Source organism: Gobio gobio, assembly GCF_949357685.1.
Source record: "Gobio gobio genome assembly, chromosome: 3".
Lineage (NCBI taxonomy): Eukaryota > Metazoa > Chordata > Actinopteri > Cypriniformes > Gobionidae > Gobio > Gobio gobio.
Window position 1 is genome coordinate 48817483 of NC_137099.1, and position 21940 is coordinate 48839422.

The window sequence follows — 21940 nt, forward strand, 5'->3', positions numbered from 1 at the left end:
TGCACACTGACTGTATTATACTGATTTCAAATGATAAATTCAATATAAAAAAGACAAGTAAACTGTAATAAAATAAGAACAAATAAACAAATGACTAGCAATAGCACAAATACAATAGAATAAAGATACAAATCAAGCGGTTTCCCGCTTTGAATAACGCAAGTGCAAATGGGAGAGGGGCAGTGCATGGTCTGCACATGAACTGCAGCGTCTCCAGCAGCACAGAGCGGACGCCTGTCATAAATAATGCCGGGAAAAAACTATCGGCGATGCACGTAAAACCGCAAATATCGACCGGCCGATATATCGTTCGATCACTACTACTTCTTACTACTTACTAGGGGTGTAACGGTACACAAAACTGACGGTTCGGTACGTACCTCGGTTTTGAAGTCACGGTTCGGTACGAGTTCGGTACAGCAGATTTACAAAATTGCTTTTTATTTATTTTTTATATTTAACAGTGGTTTACTGGAGAAAAAAGTGTCCTTGAAGTTTATTTAAGATATTTCTGTAAATTATATAGGGAGCCCTTACTTGTACATTAATATTAAAGGTTCACAACAGAGCCCAAACTATTAGCCTAAATTCAGTTGCTATTTATTTTTAGGTATAATAATCAACACTCAAATAACACATTGTGTGCAAACATGTAAACTTCACATAAGGCAGTTTTTGCATTAACTTCTAAATCTAATTATAAAATAGTTTTTTTCTCCAAATCGTTGTTGAAATATAATAATTTATATACAGTGTCTGTCATTTTCATGACAGGTTTATTTAACATGCATGAAATAATCAAGACATCACTAACAGGTTAAGTAGAATATAATGAATATAACGGCTAATATAGAGCATATATTTAGCGAAAGAGTTGATTTCTCTAGTGAATAAAATTCTGTGGACACTGAATGACTGCCTGAGGTAAATGTGATGCTAACGTTACATGACATTGTTTAGTTCACAAGCAGTTATATTGACATCTTTCCGCAGTTGAAACACTGATTTAGCGATTACACCACAAATATACATGACAGTAAATTGTAATGTATCCTCAGCATACCTTCAGATCGTCATTCATGTTTATTCTTGAATCTTTAGTAACAGATGATCGATCGCCTTCACAGATGATTGCGTTCACGCGCGTGCGCGTCGCGCGGCCGCTTGAACTGTGATCAGTGACCAGTCACGCCACATAGAGCGTCAAAACGGCATTTATCGTTTGAATTTCGTGATCAAATGGACTGAATACTTAATATGTTCGTGTGGGAACTCGGATTGAAGTGTGTTCCGCGCTTACAACAAGCCGACAGTGAACTGTTAAAGATTGCATTCATAACCGTTCGACGCGTGCACCGTTCACAAATGATCGCGGTCACGTGCGCGCGCCGCGCGGCCACTTGAACTGTGTTTAGTGATCACTGATCAGTCACGCACATTAAAGAGCATCAAAACGTCATTTATAGTTTGAATTTCATGATAATATGGACTGAATACTTAATATGTTCGTGTGGGAACTTGGATTGAAGTGTGTTCCGCGCTTACAACAAGCCGACTGTGAACTGTTAAACATTACATTCATAACCGTTCGGTACACGCGTGCACCGTACCGGAAGCCCTGTACCGAAACGGTTCAATACGAATACGTGTACCGTTACACCCCTACTACTTACTGCTTTCTTCTTCTTTCTTCTTACTTTTTACTACTTCTTTCCTCTTGCTACTTACTTCTACTATTTTGAGAAGTTTATTTTAGTATTTAAGAGTAATATATTTCTATCGCAATTTCAGGTTAACCAGACTTTTATTTTGGATTGTGTCATTAAGACCTTTTGAGTTTCTGTGAGTATTTGACATGCCGATAGTCCTTTTTGTCGTTTAATAATTACTGACTTTATTTAATATCTATTTCATTTAAATTAGATTCTTTTTACAGCCTAACTTTTGAGATATTAATCTACAATTTGTCAAGTTCTGTGACTGTATGCTATACATTAAAATTGTCTGTTCATGGTTTATGACCGTAAGGAAGAATGAAGGCTTCTTAAAATTGTAATTTTCATTGTTACAGTTAAGGAGCCAAAGGCGGAGGCTGCTGATCTGGACGACTGGGAGGCCATGGCCAGCGATGAGGAGAAAGGTGGGGTTAAAGCAACCTGTCCCACAGATGCATGTCTTTAAAATCATAACGTCATTGAGTGGTAGTTTGCCACAGGCGCTGATAAAATTGACATTTGTGCACTCAGAGATGAAGAAGGTTCACATCGAGGTGAAGGAAACCACTAAAGCTACACAAAAACCCACTGAAGACCATGAGGACGGCAGTGAGGAAGATGAAGATGATGAAGAGGATGATGATGAGGATGAAGAGGAGGAAGAAGAGGAAGAGGGTGAAGGAGACGATGAGAGTGAGGATGAGGAGGACCACAAAGTCAGCAGCAACAAGACGACCACAAACAAAGCAGGAAAAGAGCCAAGCTCAGAGTCGAGCAGCGAGAGCGATTCGGATGATGATCGAAGCAAGGAGGAGAGACTTTACGACAAGGCCAAGAGGCGCATAGAGGTACAGATACTCAGAATGTGTACAGATATACATACAATTTACTCAGTGGAGTGGAATAAATCATGTTTTCCTTTGTGTGCAGAAACGAAGGCAGGAAAACATGAAGAACATTAATTTGGACAAGCTCCGATCTCCTGTGGTTTGTGTACTGGGTCATGTGGACACAGGGAAGACCAAAATCCTGGATAAGGTGCGTTTCAAAGTGACTGAGGTGGACTTCAGCACCTGTGAGGCTTTTGTTTAACATTGTTTTCTTCTCTGTCCATCAGCTGAGACACACAAATGTTCAGGATGGTGAGGCTGGTGGTATCACACAGCAGATCGGAGCCACAAATGTGCCCCTGGACACCATAATAGAACAAACCAAGATGGTGAAAAATGTGAGGGTCTTTCTGTAACGCACATTCTCTCCTTCTGTTTTCCCATGTTTTTTTTCCTTAATTTTTTTGTCAGGACAGTTTGCGTGCTCTCTTAAGAAATGGGTTTCTGTGCACTCTCAGCCAAAGCGTAGACAGATAAATCTGCCTTGCAAAAAGCTTGCCGGTGTCAAATTGAATAAAAAATTAGAGTCACCTAAATTGGGGAAAAACATACTTGGCATTCGGGCATTGTCAAGTGACTTTGTTCTCTGCGTGGAGTAGCATCTGGCACAGTCGCATACAGATTGTACTTATTAAAACAAATAGCAAGCAAACAAATAGCATTAATAGTCATTAATGTTAGTTCAGATATGTTAGGATCAATTTGAAAATTTTTATTTTACATGTATACGTAGACTTTGATGGAACATTTGGTCATTGCCTCAAAAGTCATGAAAATTCATGGAAATGTATTGGTGCAAATATGTATGAACCCTGGTGTTTGTATCTCCTTTATCAGTTTGAGAAGGAGAATGTGAAGATCCCTGGCATGCTGATTATTGACACACCTGGACACGAGTCTTTCAGGTAAGCTATATATATATGTATATATATATATATATATATTTTTTTTTTTTTGTGTGTGTGTGTTTTTGTGTGCCATATAAAAATGATTGACAGATTATATACACTAATACTACCAGTCAAAGAAATGAGAAAGAAATGAATACTTTTATTAAACAAGGATTTATAAAATTTATAGTATATTGACAGTATAGAGATCTAAAATGTTTCCATTTCAAATAAATGCTGTTTGTTTTGAAAGTTCTATTCTTCAAAAGATGCTGAAAAAAAATAATGGTTTCCACAGACGGTTTTCAACACTGATAATAATAGTAAATGTTTCTTGAGCAGCAGATCATCATATTAGAATGATTTCTGAAAGGATCATGTGACATTGAAGACTGGAGTAGTGATGCTGAAAATCTAGCTTTGCATCACAGGAATATATTGCATTTTAAATATATTAAATAGAAATATATTCAAGTAGAAACAGTTTTGCATTTTTTTACATTGTAATAAATTATTTCACTGGATTATTTATGTATACATTATTTTAGTTTGCTGATACTCTTCAACAAACATGAGGTCCAAAAAGTGAAACAACAGTACGGTGTTAACCAAAATAAGTGGAAACCAAATTGTCAAAGACAAATATCACTGATACATAAAATACAAGAAGGGTAGTCAAGTTGGTACATCAAGAGTTTACTGTATTTTTGCTCAGATTAATAAATGCAACCTTGGTGAATAGAAACTTAGAAAAAAAAAACCCCTCTCAATCCCAATCTTTTGAATGGTTTTGTGCATGTGTATTTAACAATATAATTTTATATTTTAATATTAAAATTATTATAAATATTAACTTGCTGTCATTACTTTGTATAATGTGTAGATACTGTAGAAAATCCATACCAGTCAACCACTAAGCTTTTTTTTAACTATTTTTATAGTATTTGTGTGTTTAATGGCTCTCTCCTCCACCCTTCAGTAATCTGAGGAACAGGGGTAGTTCTCTGTGTGACATCGCCATCCTGGTGGTAGATATCATGCACGGTTTAGAGCCACAGACACTCGAGTCCATCAACCTGCTGAAAGAGAAGAAATGCCCCTTCATAGTAGCACTTAACAAGGTACCAGATAGTGACTACTGAATGCTGATACTGATGATTACAACAAGTATTTGAATACTAATGTTTCTTTCTCAGATTGACCGTCTGTATGACTGGAAAAAGAGTCCAGACACAGATGTTGTGGCCACACTGAAGAAACAGAAGAAGAACACCAAGGATGAGTTTGATGAGAGGGCTAAAGCTGTCATCGTAGAGTTTGCGCAGCAGGTCTGTTGTCACTATCTTTTTGTGTAGTCCCATTTACTTTTCTTTTTAATGGTGTTTGCAAGTGCTGTTTTTTTAAACACGCATGTGTATATATAAAAGCTGAGCTTATCAAGTGTTGTCTCGTGTCTCTTTCAATCTTCAGGGTCTTAATGCCGCCCTGTTCTACGAGAACAAAGACCCTCGTACATTTGTGTCCCTGGTACCCACCTCGGCCCACTCGGGTGATGGGATGGGGAACCTCATCGCCCTGCTGGTTGACCTCACTCAAAGCATGCTGGCCCGCCGACTGGCTCACTGTGACGAACTTCGGGCACAGGTCATGGAGGTAAGAGGTCAAAGGAAAAACTTTAATGAGTTGATTATGACATTACATTTGGATTTGCTCACATTGCAACTGCTTTCCGTTTACATGTTTGTTTTTTTTTGCAGCATTGAGCATTATAACCAATCACACACACTTCTGTTGAGCTTATGAATGCAATGGCCAATAAGAGGCATTTAGATTAGTCACTGCTGACTGCATTCTAAATTGTGAATTCTCTCATCATAATTAACGAAGTGCAGATACAATGTAAGACAATCATTCTGCAGTGTAGACAGTGTCTGTTAGTATAACAGTTATATTTGAGAGAGTGCATAACTCTCGCTTCAGTGATGGAGAATGTTCTTTTCTTGCTCTCTGTATATAGTTTATTTCCAGTTTGAATAACAATTTTTTGTTTGTTTTTATGCTTCTAAATTAACCAATGTGAAGTCTTTATTTTCCAATGTGTAAACGGTTCTTAGCTTGTTTTGTCTATGTAGCCAGAATATGATGTGCTGTTTCCCCATACACACAACTTTTTTTTATATACATTTTATTAATCAACATTAATAATAATTTCAATATCAAGAGCAATAATCAACAATAATGATGTAAAATATATATATATATATATATATATATATATATATATATATATATATATATATATTACAATATTATGAGATATTGAGACACACAAGCATGTATTTATTTAAGAAAAAAATATTATTTTTATATATAAAACATTTATATTTATATATATTATAGATTATATAAATGTATATACAGTATATACATGCAAATAGTTCTTAAATATATACATGAATGTGTGTGTATTTATTTATAAATAATAATTAACAGAGTACACACACGTATATTATGTAAACACTAACTTTTATTTTGGATGCGATTAATCTTTTGACAGCCCTAATAAAGATAGATAGATAGATAGATAGATAGATAGATAGATAGATAGATAGATAGATAGATAGATAGATAGATAGATAGATAGATAGATAGATAGATAGATAGATAGATAGATAGATAGATAGATAGATAGATAGATAGATAGATAGATAGATAGATAGATAGATAGATAGATAGATAGATAGATAGATAGATAGATAGATTTAAAAGCCGTTTCAAACTCTCAAAATGAACTCAAAAAAATATTGTTTTGGCCTGATTTGGTTCAAAATGACATCACACCAGTTCATTCTTTGATTTCGCTTGAAGTATATCGGGCCATAAATGCCATGTCAGATGCTGCTTCTGTTCTACCTTTGCAGTGTAAAGATGTTTTTATGTTGATGTTAATTTTTTTGGTAACCGTCTAAAGTATTCTGATTGATTTAAGTAATTGTGCTGTCTTGTGTCAAATATTTAAATTTAAAACAGATACATTTAATAAGGTAATAACCTAAAAATGGCCTTTTATAAAGGTAAAAAAGCAAAGTTAATTTCTGTCACTAGTATGTTCAATCACAAATGTAAAACCTGCTACTTGTTTTTCCAAGCTTTAATATAACCTATGCGGTCCATTTCCTATATCTCAGGTAAAAGCTCTGCCTGGCATGGGTACGACGATAGATGTGATCCTGATCAATGGTTGTCTGCGGGAGGGTGAGACCATTATTGTTCCCGGTGTGGATGGACCAATCGTCACTCAGATCAGAGGGTTGCTCCTCCCTCCACCCCTGAAAGAGCTCAGAGTGAAGGTCTCATGCATAATTCTATATTTAATTTGCCATATCCATTATGTTGCGATCGAGCTCTGAGCTCATCTCGCATGCTATATTTTTCTTGTCTCTGTGTACAGAATCAGTATGAGAAGCATAAAGAAGTGTCCACGGCTCAGGGAGTGAAGATCCTTGGGAAAGATCTGGAGAAGACGCTTGCAGGTCTGCCCCTCCTTGTCGCTCATAAAGAGGATGAGATTCCAGTGCTGAGGGTAACTGTTCCTTTACAAAGTCTCCTTAAGAATACACTGTACTTTTCTTTCTTTTCTCACCCATACATGAATCTAGTCGGATTTAACTGTTTGGTTAATTGCTGCATTGGTGAGCTGCATCCTGATGTTTGCTGTTTGTAGGACGAGTTGATCCGGGAGCTGAAACAGACCCTGAACGCCATAAAGCTGGAGGAGAAGGGTGTGTATGTGCAGGCCTCCACGCTCGGCTCTCTGGAGGCTCTACTGGAGTTCTTGCGTACATCTAAAGTGCCTGTAAGCCTTCAAACACCCTACACGCTCTCGTAAAACCCTTTTTATAAATCAGTTATTGAAGAACTTGCTTGGATTTATTATGGTTTTGCACTGCATGTTGTCATCTTAGCTCTTTCAAAACCAAGCAAGCTGCCTACATAAACAGTTGCCTTTTAAGGCTACATCCTGTCTATCATGGCAGAGTGAGTGATTTAGTGCACACTAGATTGGCAGCCACTCTGACGCACAAATAGCCCTCCTCATGTGAAGCACATTAAAGATTCCTGTTTACAATTGATTCCAGTTGAGTTTGACGGTAACATCTTACTCTAAAGAGCAATACATAGTGTACAAATATTGGTCAAAGTGGTCAAGTTAAAAAAAAAGTATATATATATATAATATTACTTATTATATAATAGTACAATCTTTGAACTTTGACATTTTTTTTAACTTGACCACTATATATATATATATTTTTATATATATATATATATATATGTGTGTGTGTGTGTGTGTGTGTGTGTGTATAAATGTATGTATGTATGTATGTATGTACAATCTTTGAACTATGAAAAAAAAACATTTGAGTGTTACTAATTATATAATAGTACAATCTTATATTATTTATATAAAATTTATATTATTTAGGACCCCAAGCGACCCCATTGGCTCAAAGTACTTTTAATAGGTATTCTCTTAAGCAGGGCCGGCTCTGTAAATCTGGGGGCCCTAAGCAGGATAATTTTGGGGCCCTGCCTTGCAGTGAATAATGGAGTATTGCACCGCAAACCAGCAACTGTATACAATCTAACACTTACACATTTCATCTGTATATCTTTTAACATGATTGCCTACAATTATTTTACTGCTTATTAAAGTACACTCACTGAAACAGTAAAAGTAAAGATTACAGATTTGCAAATTTCTTTCATACATAAGGTCAATTTGTTGTAAACAAATAAATATTAATAATTTAGCATTAACAATATATAACTAACTTACAACATTAGTTAGCCATAGTGGTATGCGGCTCGCTAATATGCTCTACTGAAGCAGCAGTAGAGTCACCTCCTCCAGCTGTTGAGATTATAATATAATTAATAATAAATACAGTATGCAGAGTAGATAAAACACATTCATTTTAAATTAATATTAAAGTACAATTAGACAACTTAGTGAATTATGATTATAAAACACATTTTTTTTATTGGCAAGAGGAAAATTAGCTATGTTGAAGTTGAGCACAAAACTATTCAAAAGAAAGGCGGTGGGAAATATTTACTTGTGTCATCTCTGGTGTCAGCCTCCTGAAATGTTTCTCCACGACCACCAAAATATTTAAGAATGGCTCCTCCTGAGAAAGTGACATTTTGTTTTTAACAATTATGTTAAGGTTAAATTAAAAGAAATCCAATGTTAAATTATATTATTTAATTATTGGTTGATTAACTCTTACATACTGTTCATATTTTAAACCTTCACAGCATGGAGTGAGATATTTTTTACCTTTTATGATTACATAGCCTACAGTAATACATTCACTGTAAAAAAAAATCAGGTCCCAAATTGAAAATGTTGTGAACGATCACATCTAAAATTTTCAGTTGGCCAAATTTAATTTCTTGAATTTTAATTGAATTAAATTGCCTCAATTCATATTAATTCAATTTGGCCAACTGAAAAATTTAGATGTGAACGCTCACTAGAAAATTTTCAATTGGGGACCTGCTTTTTTTTTTTACAGTGTTCTTTACTAAAATTTACCACAAATCCATTTTGCTTTTAGGTGTCTTGTATCGATCATCATTCAGTAATGTTTCATAGAGGACACTGTGTTTTCTTTAGGTTTAAATGGTCTGGGCGATTTAGCTTAACAATATATAAAATATTTCATAATAGTATATAGATTAATATTTATTAATAATCTTTAATTGCCTATTCAGTTAAGACCATAAGAAAAAGCTTGTATTTAACCGCTTTATTTTAAACTTCATTTTGATTTTGACTGTCAAATGATTGCTCTTTCTCTTCCTTTTTACTTTCTTTCTCTCGAATGTTCAATAATTAAACTATTTTTTATTGTAATAAGCATCTATTGAGACAAAGATTTTTCGTTTTTTTCTTTCCCAGAACTAGTGTAGGTCATGTAACGTTAACTGTTAAAAAGAAAATACATTCATAGGAGGTTGGTCTGTCCCTACGCGGTCTGTAGCCCAGAGCTGGGGCCGACGGCTGGACCATAGCGCACGCAATGTTGATTCAGCATAATCGACGGACAGCTAACGTTATGCTGCGTTCACACCAAACGCAAATAGAGTGTCTGGCGCGAGTGATTTGATTTCAATGTTAAGTCAATGGAAAGGCGCGTTGACGAGCGTCTGGAGGTCCCGCGGTGCGGAAGGCGCTTTTCGCGCGGTGCGAATTACGCGAATTGAGCGTCTTGCGTGATAAACTACGGTGACGCTGGCGAGTGCAATCTGTAGTTAGGGGGCCCCCTAGTGGCGGCGGGGCTCTAAGCAGCTGCTTAGTTCGCTTATAGGGAGAGCCGGCTCTGCTCTTAAGCACCTGATTACAATTCCTACAAAATCCTATAAGTGCTGTTTTAACTATGTTATAAAGACCACTAATGTCTGGATAGTTAGCTTATGTACTAGCATAGCATACAGATACCCGATTAGACTGATAGCTTAGTTTTTAAACGCATTTGCACTTGCCCTACAAGTATTCACAATCATCTTTAATGTAATTACGTGTTAATTTAAGTGTTAAATGTCCAAATATTTCAGTTATCTATTGAATGTAATGTTCAATTATTCACTTAATAGGCTAATATTATTAGGTTATTATTGATTAACAGTTTATCAAGTGAAATAAATTAGATTCAATTTGTTTTATGTACTATATAGTAAGCTATACATATTTAAAATTAATTTTGTTCATTTGAACTTAGTATAGGCTAATCATTATCTGATAGTTAGAGACCTTATTTCGAGGGAGGACTAGGCTTGCTACGATAGTCGGTGTTGCCGGTGTTACCGGTGTCCAGACTCAACACCGGTTACATCACTTGCCCACCGTGGCACCGCCCACCGTCTTTTTGATTTTTTTATAGTAATAAAATAATTTCGTTCAGTTAGAGAACAGACAATACAAATAAAAACTGAACGTATCTGCTTAATAAAGCAGGATCTGACCGTGAGTCTCGGCAGCGGCTGGAGTCATTCATCAGATTTAAGAGTGAGGAGCTGACTGAGATGATCGCGGAAGATTTGGTTTCAAAGCGAAACGTAAAGCGCCTATTTAAGGGAGTTTGTCATTTGTTTTGTTGTGTTTTTCATTAAAAATAATAGGCTAATGAACCCACAATTCAAGCAACCCGCAGCCGAATTGGCGCTAACTCAAAACCGAAAGTAAAATGTGCACGGCCGCACAGAGCGCGCATTGTTTACTTTCGCCTGGCTCCGCAGTGCGAGCCTCCGCTACGCTGACTGCGCGCATTTATTTTTGCCGCGCGCACCCTCACGCTCGTGCGGAAGCGTCGAGTAGGCTATAAAGGCTTTACGGACGAACTGTTATTCATTCATGGCGTGCATCTCAATCATAGACTGATCAATGCTTGATCAGTGCCCTGACCACTGAACTAGGGAACTGATTGAGACGCACATATGGCCTCACAGAGCGCGCATTTACAGACGAGCTGTCATTCACGGTGTGTGCGCACTGGCGCGTTTTCAATTCAGAGCGGTCGTGTGTATGTTACTTTCGGTTAGATAGAATTAGTGATTTAAAAGCCTCCGCCGGTGAGACCGGTATTACCGGTGTTGTCACGCATCAATTAACCGGTGGGAAAATTTCCTCACCGTCACATCCCATCCCTCCCGGAGGACCCAATTTGTATATTACATGTATTTTAACAGTGTTGTTTAGTAAAACCATTTGATTAGTTACCTTTTGACACTTTTGAACCAATTATTATTGCCTAATTGTTGTTATATAGGTATTTTAAGTCATTTTAAAGACTAGTGTTCGCTTAAGATTATTTGTATTACCACAAAAAAACAATCTGATTACTCGATTTAACTGCCAAAATATTGACCGATTACTCGATTACCAAAGTATTTAAATGACAGCCCTAATTGTTTTTGTTTTCTCCATTGAGCTTGTTGTAGTGTAATTGAGCTGTAGTGTTTCAGTTGTTTGCAGCACAATTTAGATTCTCTCTCTGTCCATCAGTATGCTGGCATCAACATTGGTCCTGTCCACAAGAAAGACGTCATGAAAGCTTCCACTATGTTGGAGCATGATCCACAGTATGTATTCTGAGTAATACATAATCTATCTCCTATTATGAGATTATATGATGCTAATCATATCTCTTTCTTCCTGTAGGTATGCAGTGATCCTGGCGTTTGATGTGAAAATAGAGCGAGATTCTCAGGATATGGCTGACAGTCTCGGCGTGCGCATTTTCAGCGCTGAGATCATCTACCATCTGTTTGACGCCTTCACCAAATACAGAGAAGACTACAAGAAACAGAAACAGGATGAGTTCAAGTGCGTTATTTACTGCCCTCATCCTCACCATTTTTTTCTCATTTTAACAGTTCAAACGTTAATACTTTTTAGTTAATAATGAAAATGTCTACTTTTATTCAGCAAGAATGCATTAAATTTATTAAAATCAATAGTGATATCAAAGACATTGACAATGTTACATAAGATTTCTATTTCAAATAAATGCAGTTTACTGCATAATATTTTTGTGGAAACTGATAAATTTTTTCAGAATTCCTTGTTGAATAATTTTTTTGTTTATCAGTTTCTACAAAAATATTATGCTTTTTCAAAAAAAGCCTGTAGTAGTGTACGTTTTAACATTTAACTCATCTTAAAGCTGCAGTCCGTAACTTTTTGCGCTCTAGCGGTTAATAAACAGAACTGCATGCGTCTTGTGGAAGAACATTGCACCCGGAGCTACTTCTCTCTGTTTATGTCTATGGCGAGTCACGCAGGGACTGTGCTCCTCTGCAGCGGTTCCTACCAGACCGGTCTGAAATAGTCCCAATATAAACATTTTTTATAAGTGTACCATAATGATTCAGGGTAAGACAAAAACACGGTTTGGAAAATGGATTCATGTTGTACATTCTCATTATATAATTTTTGTAAATCTTGAACACAAAAAAAGTTACGGACAGCAGCTTTAAACCAAACAATTTTGGGTCATTGAGTCATTTCACATCACAATCAAGCCAAGATTAGACTCTGTGGTTACTAGGGTTGGGTATCGTTTGTTTTTTTTTCGATTCCGGTGCCAAACCGATACTTTTAAAACGGTTCCGGTGCCTGAACCGATACTTAAAAAAAAAAAAAGGCCACAAAACGAGGTGGATGACATTAAATGGCTTTTTATTTATTTATTTTTTATTTAAATTGAACCATTTATTAAAAGTTTAATGTATTCTTAAATGTATGAATATAAATAAATACAAAACACAATTTACTTATTTACAAATTATAATTTACTTATTTACAAATTCACAGTAAAACCTAAGCCACCTAACCCAACTACAACAAGCCTAATATAACCCTAAATAACAGTTACAGTAATAACAGCAGTCGTCTGGGTTCTTGCTCTGCTACAAACCAGCTTCGAGCTTCAGCTTTATTTTGAAATATGATCATATTCTCTGGCTAAATATTTTAGAACGCATCGCCTTATTGTTTCCATGGCGACGCGTCATGTTTCTCACATGACACACAGCAGCCGCAATAGCGCTGACGGCTCAGCTGTATCGGGTTTATTTCGTTTTTTCTTTTTATTCAAAATATTCACAAACTTCTTAACTGTGTCACGAACTATCTGATGTTCAAATGTGTGAGTGAATGTGTGTTAGTTGATCTATAAAGCGCAATGGGCGGCGCCATGTTAGTTTGCGCTTTAGAATCGGATCTGTCGGATTTACAACACTTGAGTTAATTCTCGTCTCACGAAATACATGAAAGTAAGTGACCAGTGAACTGGAAGAAGAATAGAGTAAACTATATAGTTACTATATAATGTGCATGTATCTGATGTGAATAAAACATGTAACGTTAGTCAAATTATAACCGCCTGAAAGGAGTGTCATTGCCGCTTTCATAGACATCAGTGTGTGTTTTTTGCTAGTAGCCTAACGTTACTTATGAACATTTAAATGTCTGAAACCTGGAATAAACATGATGTGGTTGAAAACACTGAATAGTTGTCATGAGTTGTGATGTGACCAGCGTTGAGCGTCTGTCTCTGGCTCAGCCAAAGCACGCGAAAGCACGTTTGAATTTTGGCACCGAAATGAGGAACCGAAATCTGCGTTCTGATTCGGTCCGGTACATACCGGTTATATAAGTACCGGTGCCATATTGGAACCGGATTTCGGTACCCAACCCTAGTGGTTACAGTTGTTACTTTGAAAATCAGAATTTTTCCTGAATGTTTTCAGTCTGAGTAATTGAACGTTTCTCTCTTTTTCAGACAACTAGCTGTGTTCCCCTGTAAGCTGCGAATATTGCCCCAGTTCATCTTCAACTCCAGAGATCCCATCGTCATGGGCGTCATAGTGGACGCTGGCGTTGTGAGAACAGGCACTCCGGTGTGTGTGCCCAGCAAAGGGGTGAGAACTTTAGACCGTGTGCACATTATATGCTCATTAATAAAAGAAGCAGAGAAACTGCTTTTCTCTACGATACATTTTATTTTAAGGGAAAATCGAATTTGTAGTGCTATTGTTTGCATTATTTTTTTCTCTTTCTCAGTTTGTAGACATTGGCATTGTGACCGGCATTGAAATAAATCACAAATCTGTAGACACCGCTAAGAAAGGACAGGAGATCTGTGTGAAAATAGAGCCAATTCCTGGAGAATCACCCAAGATGTACGGCCGACACTTTGAGGCTGTAGACATCATTGTTAGCAAGGTATGCTCTCTCCCTACATCCTGAAATAAAGCCACTGGAGCTCACATGATGCCAAGACATTAGGGCTGCCCCTAAATATATACTGGGTCAGGAATATATGCCTCACACTCAAGCGCACGCATAAAGCTTGCTGCGAAGAACTGGCAAAAGTTATGATTATGAATGTGTCTGAAAAAAATATCAAGGAGACATTTTAATTGTTTATTAATAAACTAGTGTTTTCTGAGACAGTGTTGCTGCAAAGATGTTGACGATGCTGACTCGCCATCTTCACAGTAGTGAACGTGCCTTTAGAAAGAAATGCACCATTCATATGAATTACATAATCAGAGAGTATTTGTTTTCGATTTGAATAGGTTTGTTTAAAAGTAGACATTTCTTATTATATTCAAGCTTTCTATTGAACTATTTGTCATGTCTGTGAGGCAAATATCCTATACTCCAGTTCAGGGAGACCAAGACGGCAGAAAGCGCATTCTGTTTTCTTTATTTTACTAAAGCACAACGTTTTTGTTGTTGTTGTGAGTACACACAAATAAAAGTTTGGAATGATGTATTACTCTTATCTATATGGCAAAAAATGATGGAGCATTTTAAGTTGAAAAAAAATGCAAGTGATCGCTCCGGCAGCTCCATGTCGGGCAGTAAAGCTCACTATAAAATGGATATGCTCCTAATAATAGCACAAATTTATTTAGATTAACGTTAGAGCAAGCGGCCAATAAAAGTTGCTACTTGTTTGAAGTGATAAGCCATATTTGAGGTCGATGGATGATAGGCGAATGTTTGGATATCCAGCCCAACATATTGTAATTACAAGGACTCGTCGTTAACGATCGGTCTCTCACGGATTGTGTGACTTCAAAACTTCCTGTGGAGTTTTTTTTTTCCTGCCACTAAACGACATTATAAAATCTTGGCCAACTAAGCCTAGGAATGTTGGAAAAAATAAGCACATAACAAAATTACTTAACTAAAATTAATATGCTTTTTCAGATATTACCTTTCATGCAGTGTGTAATATATAGTTGTTTGTGAATGTAAAAGGTCTACAAAGTTTCCAAGATCAAAGTGCAAGAATAAATTTAGTTATTGTCTCCCAAACGAAAGTAATTCAGTAATTCTTGTTTTGCTGCACAAGCCTATGTAGGTTTATTACAAATTTGCATAATGCCTGTCTATGGTCTTCATTGGCTGCCCATGAACAACGTCTACTTTGACCCGCCCACAAACACTGTAGTTGCGGTCCTCTTTACTTGAACTTCCAAAAGAATGAGGACATGCACTGGAAGTAATATGGTAAAACCAACGCCATCGTTACTAATCGTACCACTGTGTATACAAGCGATGAGGAAGCCTCCGGAGCAGAAATTTAGATATGGTAATGGTCGTTTCACACTGTAAGTGGTAGACCAATCACAACAGACTGGGCCATCTGACCAATCAGAGCAGATTAGGCTCTGAGAAAGAAGAATCCTTGATCAAACCATTTAGATACTGTGAGAAAAGAGGTGATGCTGCAATGTATATTATGAGAAAATGTTTTTTGACCTTGGATGCATGTAAACCTGTTGTAGGAAATCTCAAAAACAAAATTAGGAGCCTTTAAAATTGCATAATAGGGGCAATTATGCTGCGTTCACACCAAACGCGAATAGAGCATCAGGAGCTAGTGATTTCAATGTTAAGTCAATGGAAAGGCGCGATGACGCGCGTCTGGAGGTCCTACGGCCCGATGGACGTGATTCTGCCTCATTCGCGCGTCCAGTTTGCACAAATTTGCCGCAAATTGAGTGTTTTTTGCGTTACACGCTAATGGTGCTTTTTGTGTATTCACGCGTTTGAAGCGAATTCGCGCCTGACGCCCGAGTTGAAAATTTTTAACTTAGGTGTCAATTCGCGCCGCGTTAACCAATCAGGAGCCTGCTTGCTGCTGTCAGGTGGTAAAGTGACGTGTGAGAAACCCTGCATAATTTAAAAATACTACTATTGTGTCACAAAAGGTAGTTTTAAGACTTTTTCAGGTGAGAATGTAGTTGTTTAAAGCTCAAATCTTTGGTTTATTTATAAAGAGATCGCCTATTTAAAAAAAATAATCTTGTGTTTTTGGAGTTGTGAGATCCAGGCGATCACCGGGCGCTCAGCGCTCATTAATCCCGGCGAGAGCAGCCTTTCCTCGGCTAGTCCTTCTGACGTTTGCCGCTGGCTCTGATGTCCTGTAGTGGTTCGTCTTGTGTGGCTCTAACGGGCGATCTTTGGTGTCATGAATCTATGAATTGTTGTCTGCCAAATCGTTTTGACTGAGGGCAAAGAGAAATTTCATAACTTAATTTTTCAAGGATATTTAAATATACATGCAGTGAAGATAATGTAGGAGTTGCCTGGACCACATTTGTGTGTCTATTAATGTTAAATATATATTTTTAATGAAAATGAAAAGAGGCAGAGTGGTGTTTTGACATATTTCTCCTGGAGCGCCTTGAACGCGCGTCTATTTCGCTTCAAACGCTCGATTTATACCGTGTCTAGTTGGACGCTTGAACATTTTGAATCCATTTGCGTGTCGAATTGGACGCGCGAATGGATTCAAAATGTTCAAGCGTCCAACTAGACGCGGCAGCCGCGATTTTGACGCTCTATTCGCGTTTGGTGTGAACGCAGCATTAAAATTAAATGTATAAAAGTTAATTCAAAATATAAATAAATACTATAATAGTATGCAAATATTACTAAAATGTCTGTATGGAATCTGCTGCCCCCTTGAACGTGATTGGTATTGTTTATCTCATTCAAATGTTTTCCTTTATCTCTTGTAGATCACCCGTCAGTCAATCGACACTCTGAAGAACTGGTTCAGAGACGAGATGCAGAAATCTGACTGGCAGTTAATCATGGAACTGAAGAAAACCTTTGAAATCATCTGAACACACCAGCGACTGACTGATTCTCGATCTCAAACGACCCCCGTGCACACATACAAACGCTATATGTTGTACACTCCTAAAGGTCACATGTGATTATGGAGTCATCAGTGTTGCTCATACATTTAAGGACATTCGTACTCAGACACAGCCTCGCACAGTCCTGTATCGAGGACTAGTTCCTCGCGTGTGTGTGTGTGTGCATGGGAGAAAACTCACACCTCTCCCCTTTTCCTCTCCAGCTCTTTTTGGGTGGTGGGGAGTGTTGGAGACCAAAAAAAAAAAGATTAAAAAAAGAAAAGTGGAAAAAAGCAAGGAAAAAAATGTTTTTCTGTGAGAAACTGAAACTATTACCACTGTTTTAAACAGTGACACATGTTAGAAAATGTTAGATGACCTTTACAATTATTCCAAATGTGCCTGTTCTCTCTGATCAATCCAGTTTATTTTTCATTTCATGGTTTTCACCATCTCAGCGTTCACTGTATGGCTGGATTAAACTTGAGCTGCTGATTTGGGCCTGAGGTCTGACCTTAGATTTAGGCTGAGGTTTAAATCAAAGGGTACAAATGGAAGACAGTGTGGCTTTCGTAAATGACTGCTGGAGATTTCACCAGGATTTTAGATATAAAAAAAAAACAGCTACCTTATCAGTATTTTCATTTTGCCCTGCTTTATCCTTTCCCTTTTGTAGTACAGTTCTTAAACGGTCCTTTTTAAAAACGATCCTCCAGCCAGAGATTGACTCTCTCCTCCTCTCCCTCTCTTAGGTGTGAACTTGGATGAAAGGCTTTTCCCTTAATCATTTTGAATATGTAATTTCAGAGATTGATATGTGAAAATCCACTACAATAAAGAGATGGCCTATTTATAGACTGTGTACTCCACTTGTTTTGCTTTTGGTGATAATGAATGCACAGGTGACGCTTACAAAATGGAATATAATGGAAATTAATTATATTTTGCTTAAAGGAAAAAGCCCCTTTTCTAAGGACAACAAAGATTTGTGACATTATTTTGCCCCAAAATGTCAATAACAAGCTGTAATGTGGAAAAAGTTAAATAAAAATGTAAGTATACATCAAGATAGTTTGTTGTATGCTATTTTATTTATAATGATATTAATAATTAAAATGCATTGATTATTTTCAGTCAGTTAATTACAGCACATAGAATGAGGTTTTGATTATATGTATGTTATCACACACACACACACACACACACACACACACACACACGGCATAACATTATGACTGATATTGTGATGGTCCCACTTTTGAGGCCAAGACAGCCCTGACCTGTCAAGGCATGGACTCAACTAGACCCCTGAAGGTGTGCTGTGGTATCTGGCACCAAGATGTCAGCAGCAGATCCTTTAAGTCCTGGAAGTTGTAAGGTGGGGCCTCCATGGATCGGACCTTTTTGTTCAGCACATCCCACAGATGCTCGATTGGATTGAGATCTGGGGAATTTGGAGGCCAAGTCAACGCCTCAAACTTGTTGTGCTCCTCAAACCATTCCTGAACCATTTTTGCTTTGTGGCAGGGCACATTATCTGCTGAAAGAGCCACAGCCACCAGGGAATACTGTTTCCATGAAAGGGTGTACATGGTCTACAACAATGCTTAGGTAGGTGGTACATGTCAAAGTAACATCCACATGGATGGACAAGGTTTCCCAGCAGAACATTGCCCAAAGCATCACACTGCCTCCGCCGGCTTGCCTTCTTCCCATAGTGCATCCTGGTGCCATGTGTTCCCCAGGTAAGCGACATGCATGCACCCAGCCATCCATGTGATGTAAAAGAAAACGTGATTCATCAGACCAGGCCACCTTTTTCCACTGCTCTGTGGTCCAGTTCTGAAGCTCACGTGCCCACTTCGCGTTCGTTGGAGGACGGGTCAGCAAGGGCACCCTGACTGGTCTGTGGCTTTGCAGCCCCATACACAACAAACTGTGATGCACTGTGTATTCTGACACCTTTCTATCAAAACCAGCACTAACTTCTTGAGCAATTTGAGCTACAGTAGCTCGTCTGTTTGATCAGATCACATGGCCCAGCCTTCACTCCCCACATGCATCAATGAGCCTTGGCCGCCCATCATGACCCTGACGCCGGATCACCACTGTTCCTTCCTTGGAGCACTTTTGCCACAAAGCAAAAATGGTTCAGGAATGGTTTGAGGAGCACAACAACGAGTTTGAGGTGTTGACTTGGCCTCCAAATTCCCCAGATCTCAATCCAATCGAGCATCTGTGGGATGTGCTGAACAAACAAGTCTGATCCATGGAGGCCCCACCTCGCAACTTACAGGACTTAAAGGATCTGCTGCTAACATATTGATGCCAGATACCACAGCACACCTTCAGGGGTCTAGTGGAGTCCATGCCTCGACGGGTCAGGGCTGTTTTGAAAGGGCAAAAGGGGGACCAACACAATATTAGGAATTATGATCTTAATTGTCATGAAAATGTCTAAAGATCATAGTCCTTTAATTACCTTTTTTATGCAAAATATTCCTTTCCGATATTACGCCTTGTCTTTCAAATTCAGCGATTGGTTTTTAAAAGCTGTCGACTGTCGTGTATTTGAATAATAAACAAAGCGGTACAATGCATGAGGAATCCGGCAGGGGGCGCCAGAGGTACATTTGGATTTCAATGGAATAATATTTAGCATCAGCGCCTTTTTTTGAATAAATTTAGACACATTGATCCGTCTTTTTTTTAAGCAAAGTGCTGACTTGTATGGAAGCACGTGGTCTGTAGACAATACAAGTTGACTTTTGCTCAAGATTGTGTTAATAGTTTGTGTTTTTCTCCACCTGTGGACGTGTGATGGTAAAAATATTTAATATGCAATAAAGTGCAAATAGTCTTTCATATGCAATATAGTGCCCCTAAAGCCTAATATGTCAGAGTGATTGTTTCTGAAGTCTTTCGTGTATTCAGGGACCCAAACTGCTCGAACTGGGTGTCATATGGCGGAAAACAATTGTAGGTTGTTGATTTTGGTTTAGCACTAGCTGACATCCTGCCAGATGAAAGAAGAGGCGAGAGAAACCGGACCTGCCAGATAACCCTAAACAAATCGTCATCCCTAACATCCAGGGAAAAGGAGGGATCAGAGCCCTAGCTCCAAATGTCCTGCTGCTGCTGTTGTGGACCACACAGGATATCTGTCATTTCATACAGCTTTCATATTCGTTTGCTTGTGGATTATCGCTTTTGAGCTTTGGACGCATGAGGTCATGAATTCTGCTGAACAGACCATCACATGGTTAATAACGCTGGGTGTCCTGGAATCACCCAAAAAGACACTATCGGACCCTGAAGGCTTTTTACAGGCATCTCTCAGAGATGGAGTGGTTTTGTGTAAACTACTGGAACGACTGCGACCCGGCACAGTTTATACGGTAAGCTGTTGTTCGTGAAGTCCATTTTCATATTCGAGTAAATAAATTACAGTTACACAAAAACACAGATGACACTTGTATTTGTCTTCACGCGCGCGTTTTGTATCCCCTGCACGCCCTAACCAGTGTAGATATGTAGAGCTACATTAACATAACACTGTTTATTTATTTATATCATCTGAGTGAAAGGGGATCCAGTAGAAAATATGTCAAGAAAATCTCATATAATCTGATGTGACGGGGAAAGAGGGGTATTTAAATAATCGTATAGAAAAGAGATGTGTGGCAGTAAATATATAAACGGAAATTAACCTTGGGATTCGTCCATAATATGAGTCGACCGCCATTGATTGTGGCAGAGAGATAGAGAGAGAGGGGAAACGACGATGTCCGGTTTGTGAACGGATTGTTCTTTTGGATCTTTTAGCGAATCATTCGCGAATCTGATTCTTTGAACCGAGCCGTATAATTCATGTCCAAGAACTGAGTGAACAAACAATAAATGCAGCGAATTCCTCTCAAATCTTTTGTTTTTATGAGCCAAGTCATGGCTTAACAAACACTTCAAATTACAGTCAATGCACTTATTAATGGAACTTAATAACAAAAACGTAATAAACAGCAGCATGTGCCTACATATGGTTTTATTTGAACCTTTAATGCTGCCTGCCTTCACGTGCTATCGGAAATGTCCTACTTCCCAGTTCTAAAGTCGTAATTACGAGCTCGCATTCCAATTTTGACTTGTGAGGGCGTTCATGTCCAATTATTTTTTTATCCAGGAAACTTTACGATGATTCTGATAGCACGTGAAGGGGGCCAAGTATAGGTCGTGTCTCATGGTCCATTGTTGTTTTTATTTTTACCGGTTCATTGGAAAGAATTGGAAATACCCTATTCGCGGAAATGAACTTCTCATCATATTTCTAAGATATCATTCATAATAGTTTCCTAAATATTTCTATTGACACGTTTTGGTGGTGGAACATTACTTTTTATAATGAGACATTTTTAATTATAAATAGAAATGCTAATGGAGTAATTGAATTTGAGCACATTTCAACAAAAATAAAATCTCGTTATTTTTGCTGGTTAGTTTTAATAGCCACACATATGATATAAATGATAATGTCATTCTATTCATTGTCTGTCTGTCTAATTTATTTATTAAAAAAAAAAATTCTGTACTGTGCTAGACTGAGACTTGTTACAGCACTTATTGTTGATATTGTTGCCCTTGGACTGCTCTAGCTGCTTATATTGCCCTCATTTGTAAGTCGCTTTGGATAAAAGCGTCTGCTAAATGACTAAAT

General features: G+C 37.8%; 2 protein-coding genes across 3 annotated transcripts in view; both read left to right on the forward strand.

Annotated features, from left to right (window-relative positions):
• Positions 1-18298, forward strand: part of eif5b (eukaryotic translation initiation factor 5B) — a 32629-nt gene extending 14331 nt beyond the window's left edge. Inside the window, exons 9-24 of the mRNA XM_079813395.1 lie at positions 2072-2140; positions 2247-2563; positions 2646-2753; positions 2833-2943; positions 3443-3510; positions 4475-4616; positions 4692-4823; positions 4966-5148; positions 6684-6845; positions 6947-7078; positions 7220-7351; positions 11567-11643; positions 11723-11887; positions 13848-13986; positions 14129-14290; positions 17107-18298. Coding sequence (XP_079669521.1) covers positions 2072-2140; positions 2247-2563; positions 2646-2753; positions 2833-2943; positions 3443-3510; positions 4475-4616; positions 4692-4823; positions 4966-5148; positions 6684-6845; positions 6947-7078; positions 7220-7351; positions 11567-11643; positions 11723-11887; positions 13848-13986; positions 14129-14290; positions 17107-17214 — 2207 coding nt within the window. The 3' untranslated portion in view covers positions 17215-18298. The remainder of the gene's footprint in view (positions 1-2071; positions 2141-2246; positions 2564-2645; positions 2754-2832; positions 2944-3442; positions 3511-4474; positions 4617-4691; positions 4824-4965; positions 5149-6683; positions 6846-6946; positions 7079-7219; positions 7352-11566; positions 11644-11722; positions 11888-13847; positions 13987-14128; positions 14291-17106) is intronic.
• A 1952-nt stretch (positions 18299-20250) lies between these two features.
• Positions 20251-21940, forward strand: part of arhgef7b (Rho guanine nucleotide exchange factor (GEF) 7b) — a 38836-nt gene continuing 37146 nt past the window's right edge. For both annotated transcript variants that reach the window (XM_079811709.1, XM_079811708.1), the window contains exon 1: positions 20251-20627. In XM_079811709.1, the coding sequence (XP_079667835.1) occupies positions 20463-20627 (165 nt within the window). In that variant the 5' untranslated portion in view covers positions 20251-20462. The remainder of the gene's footprint in view (positions 20628-21940) is intronic.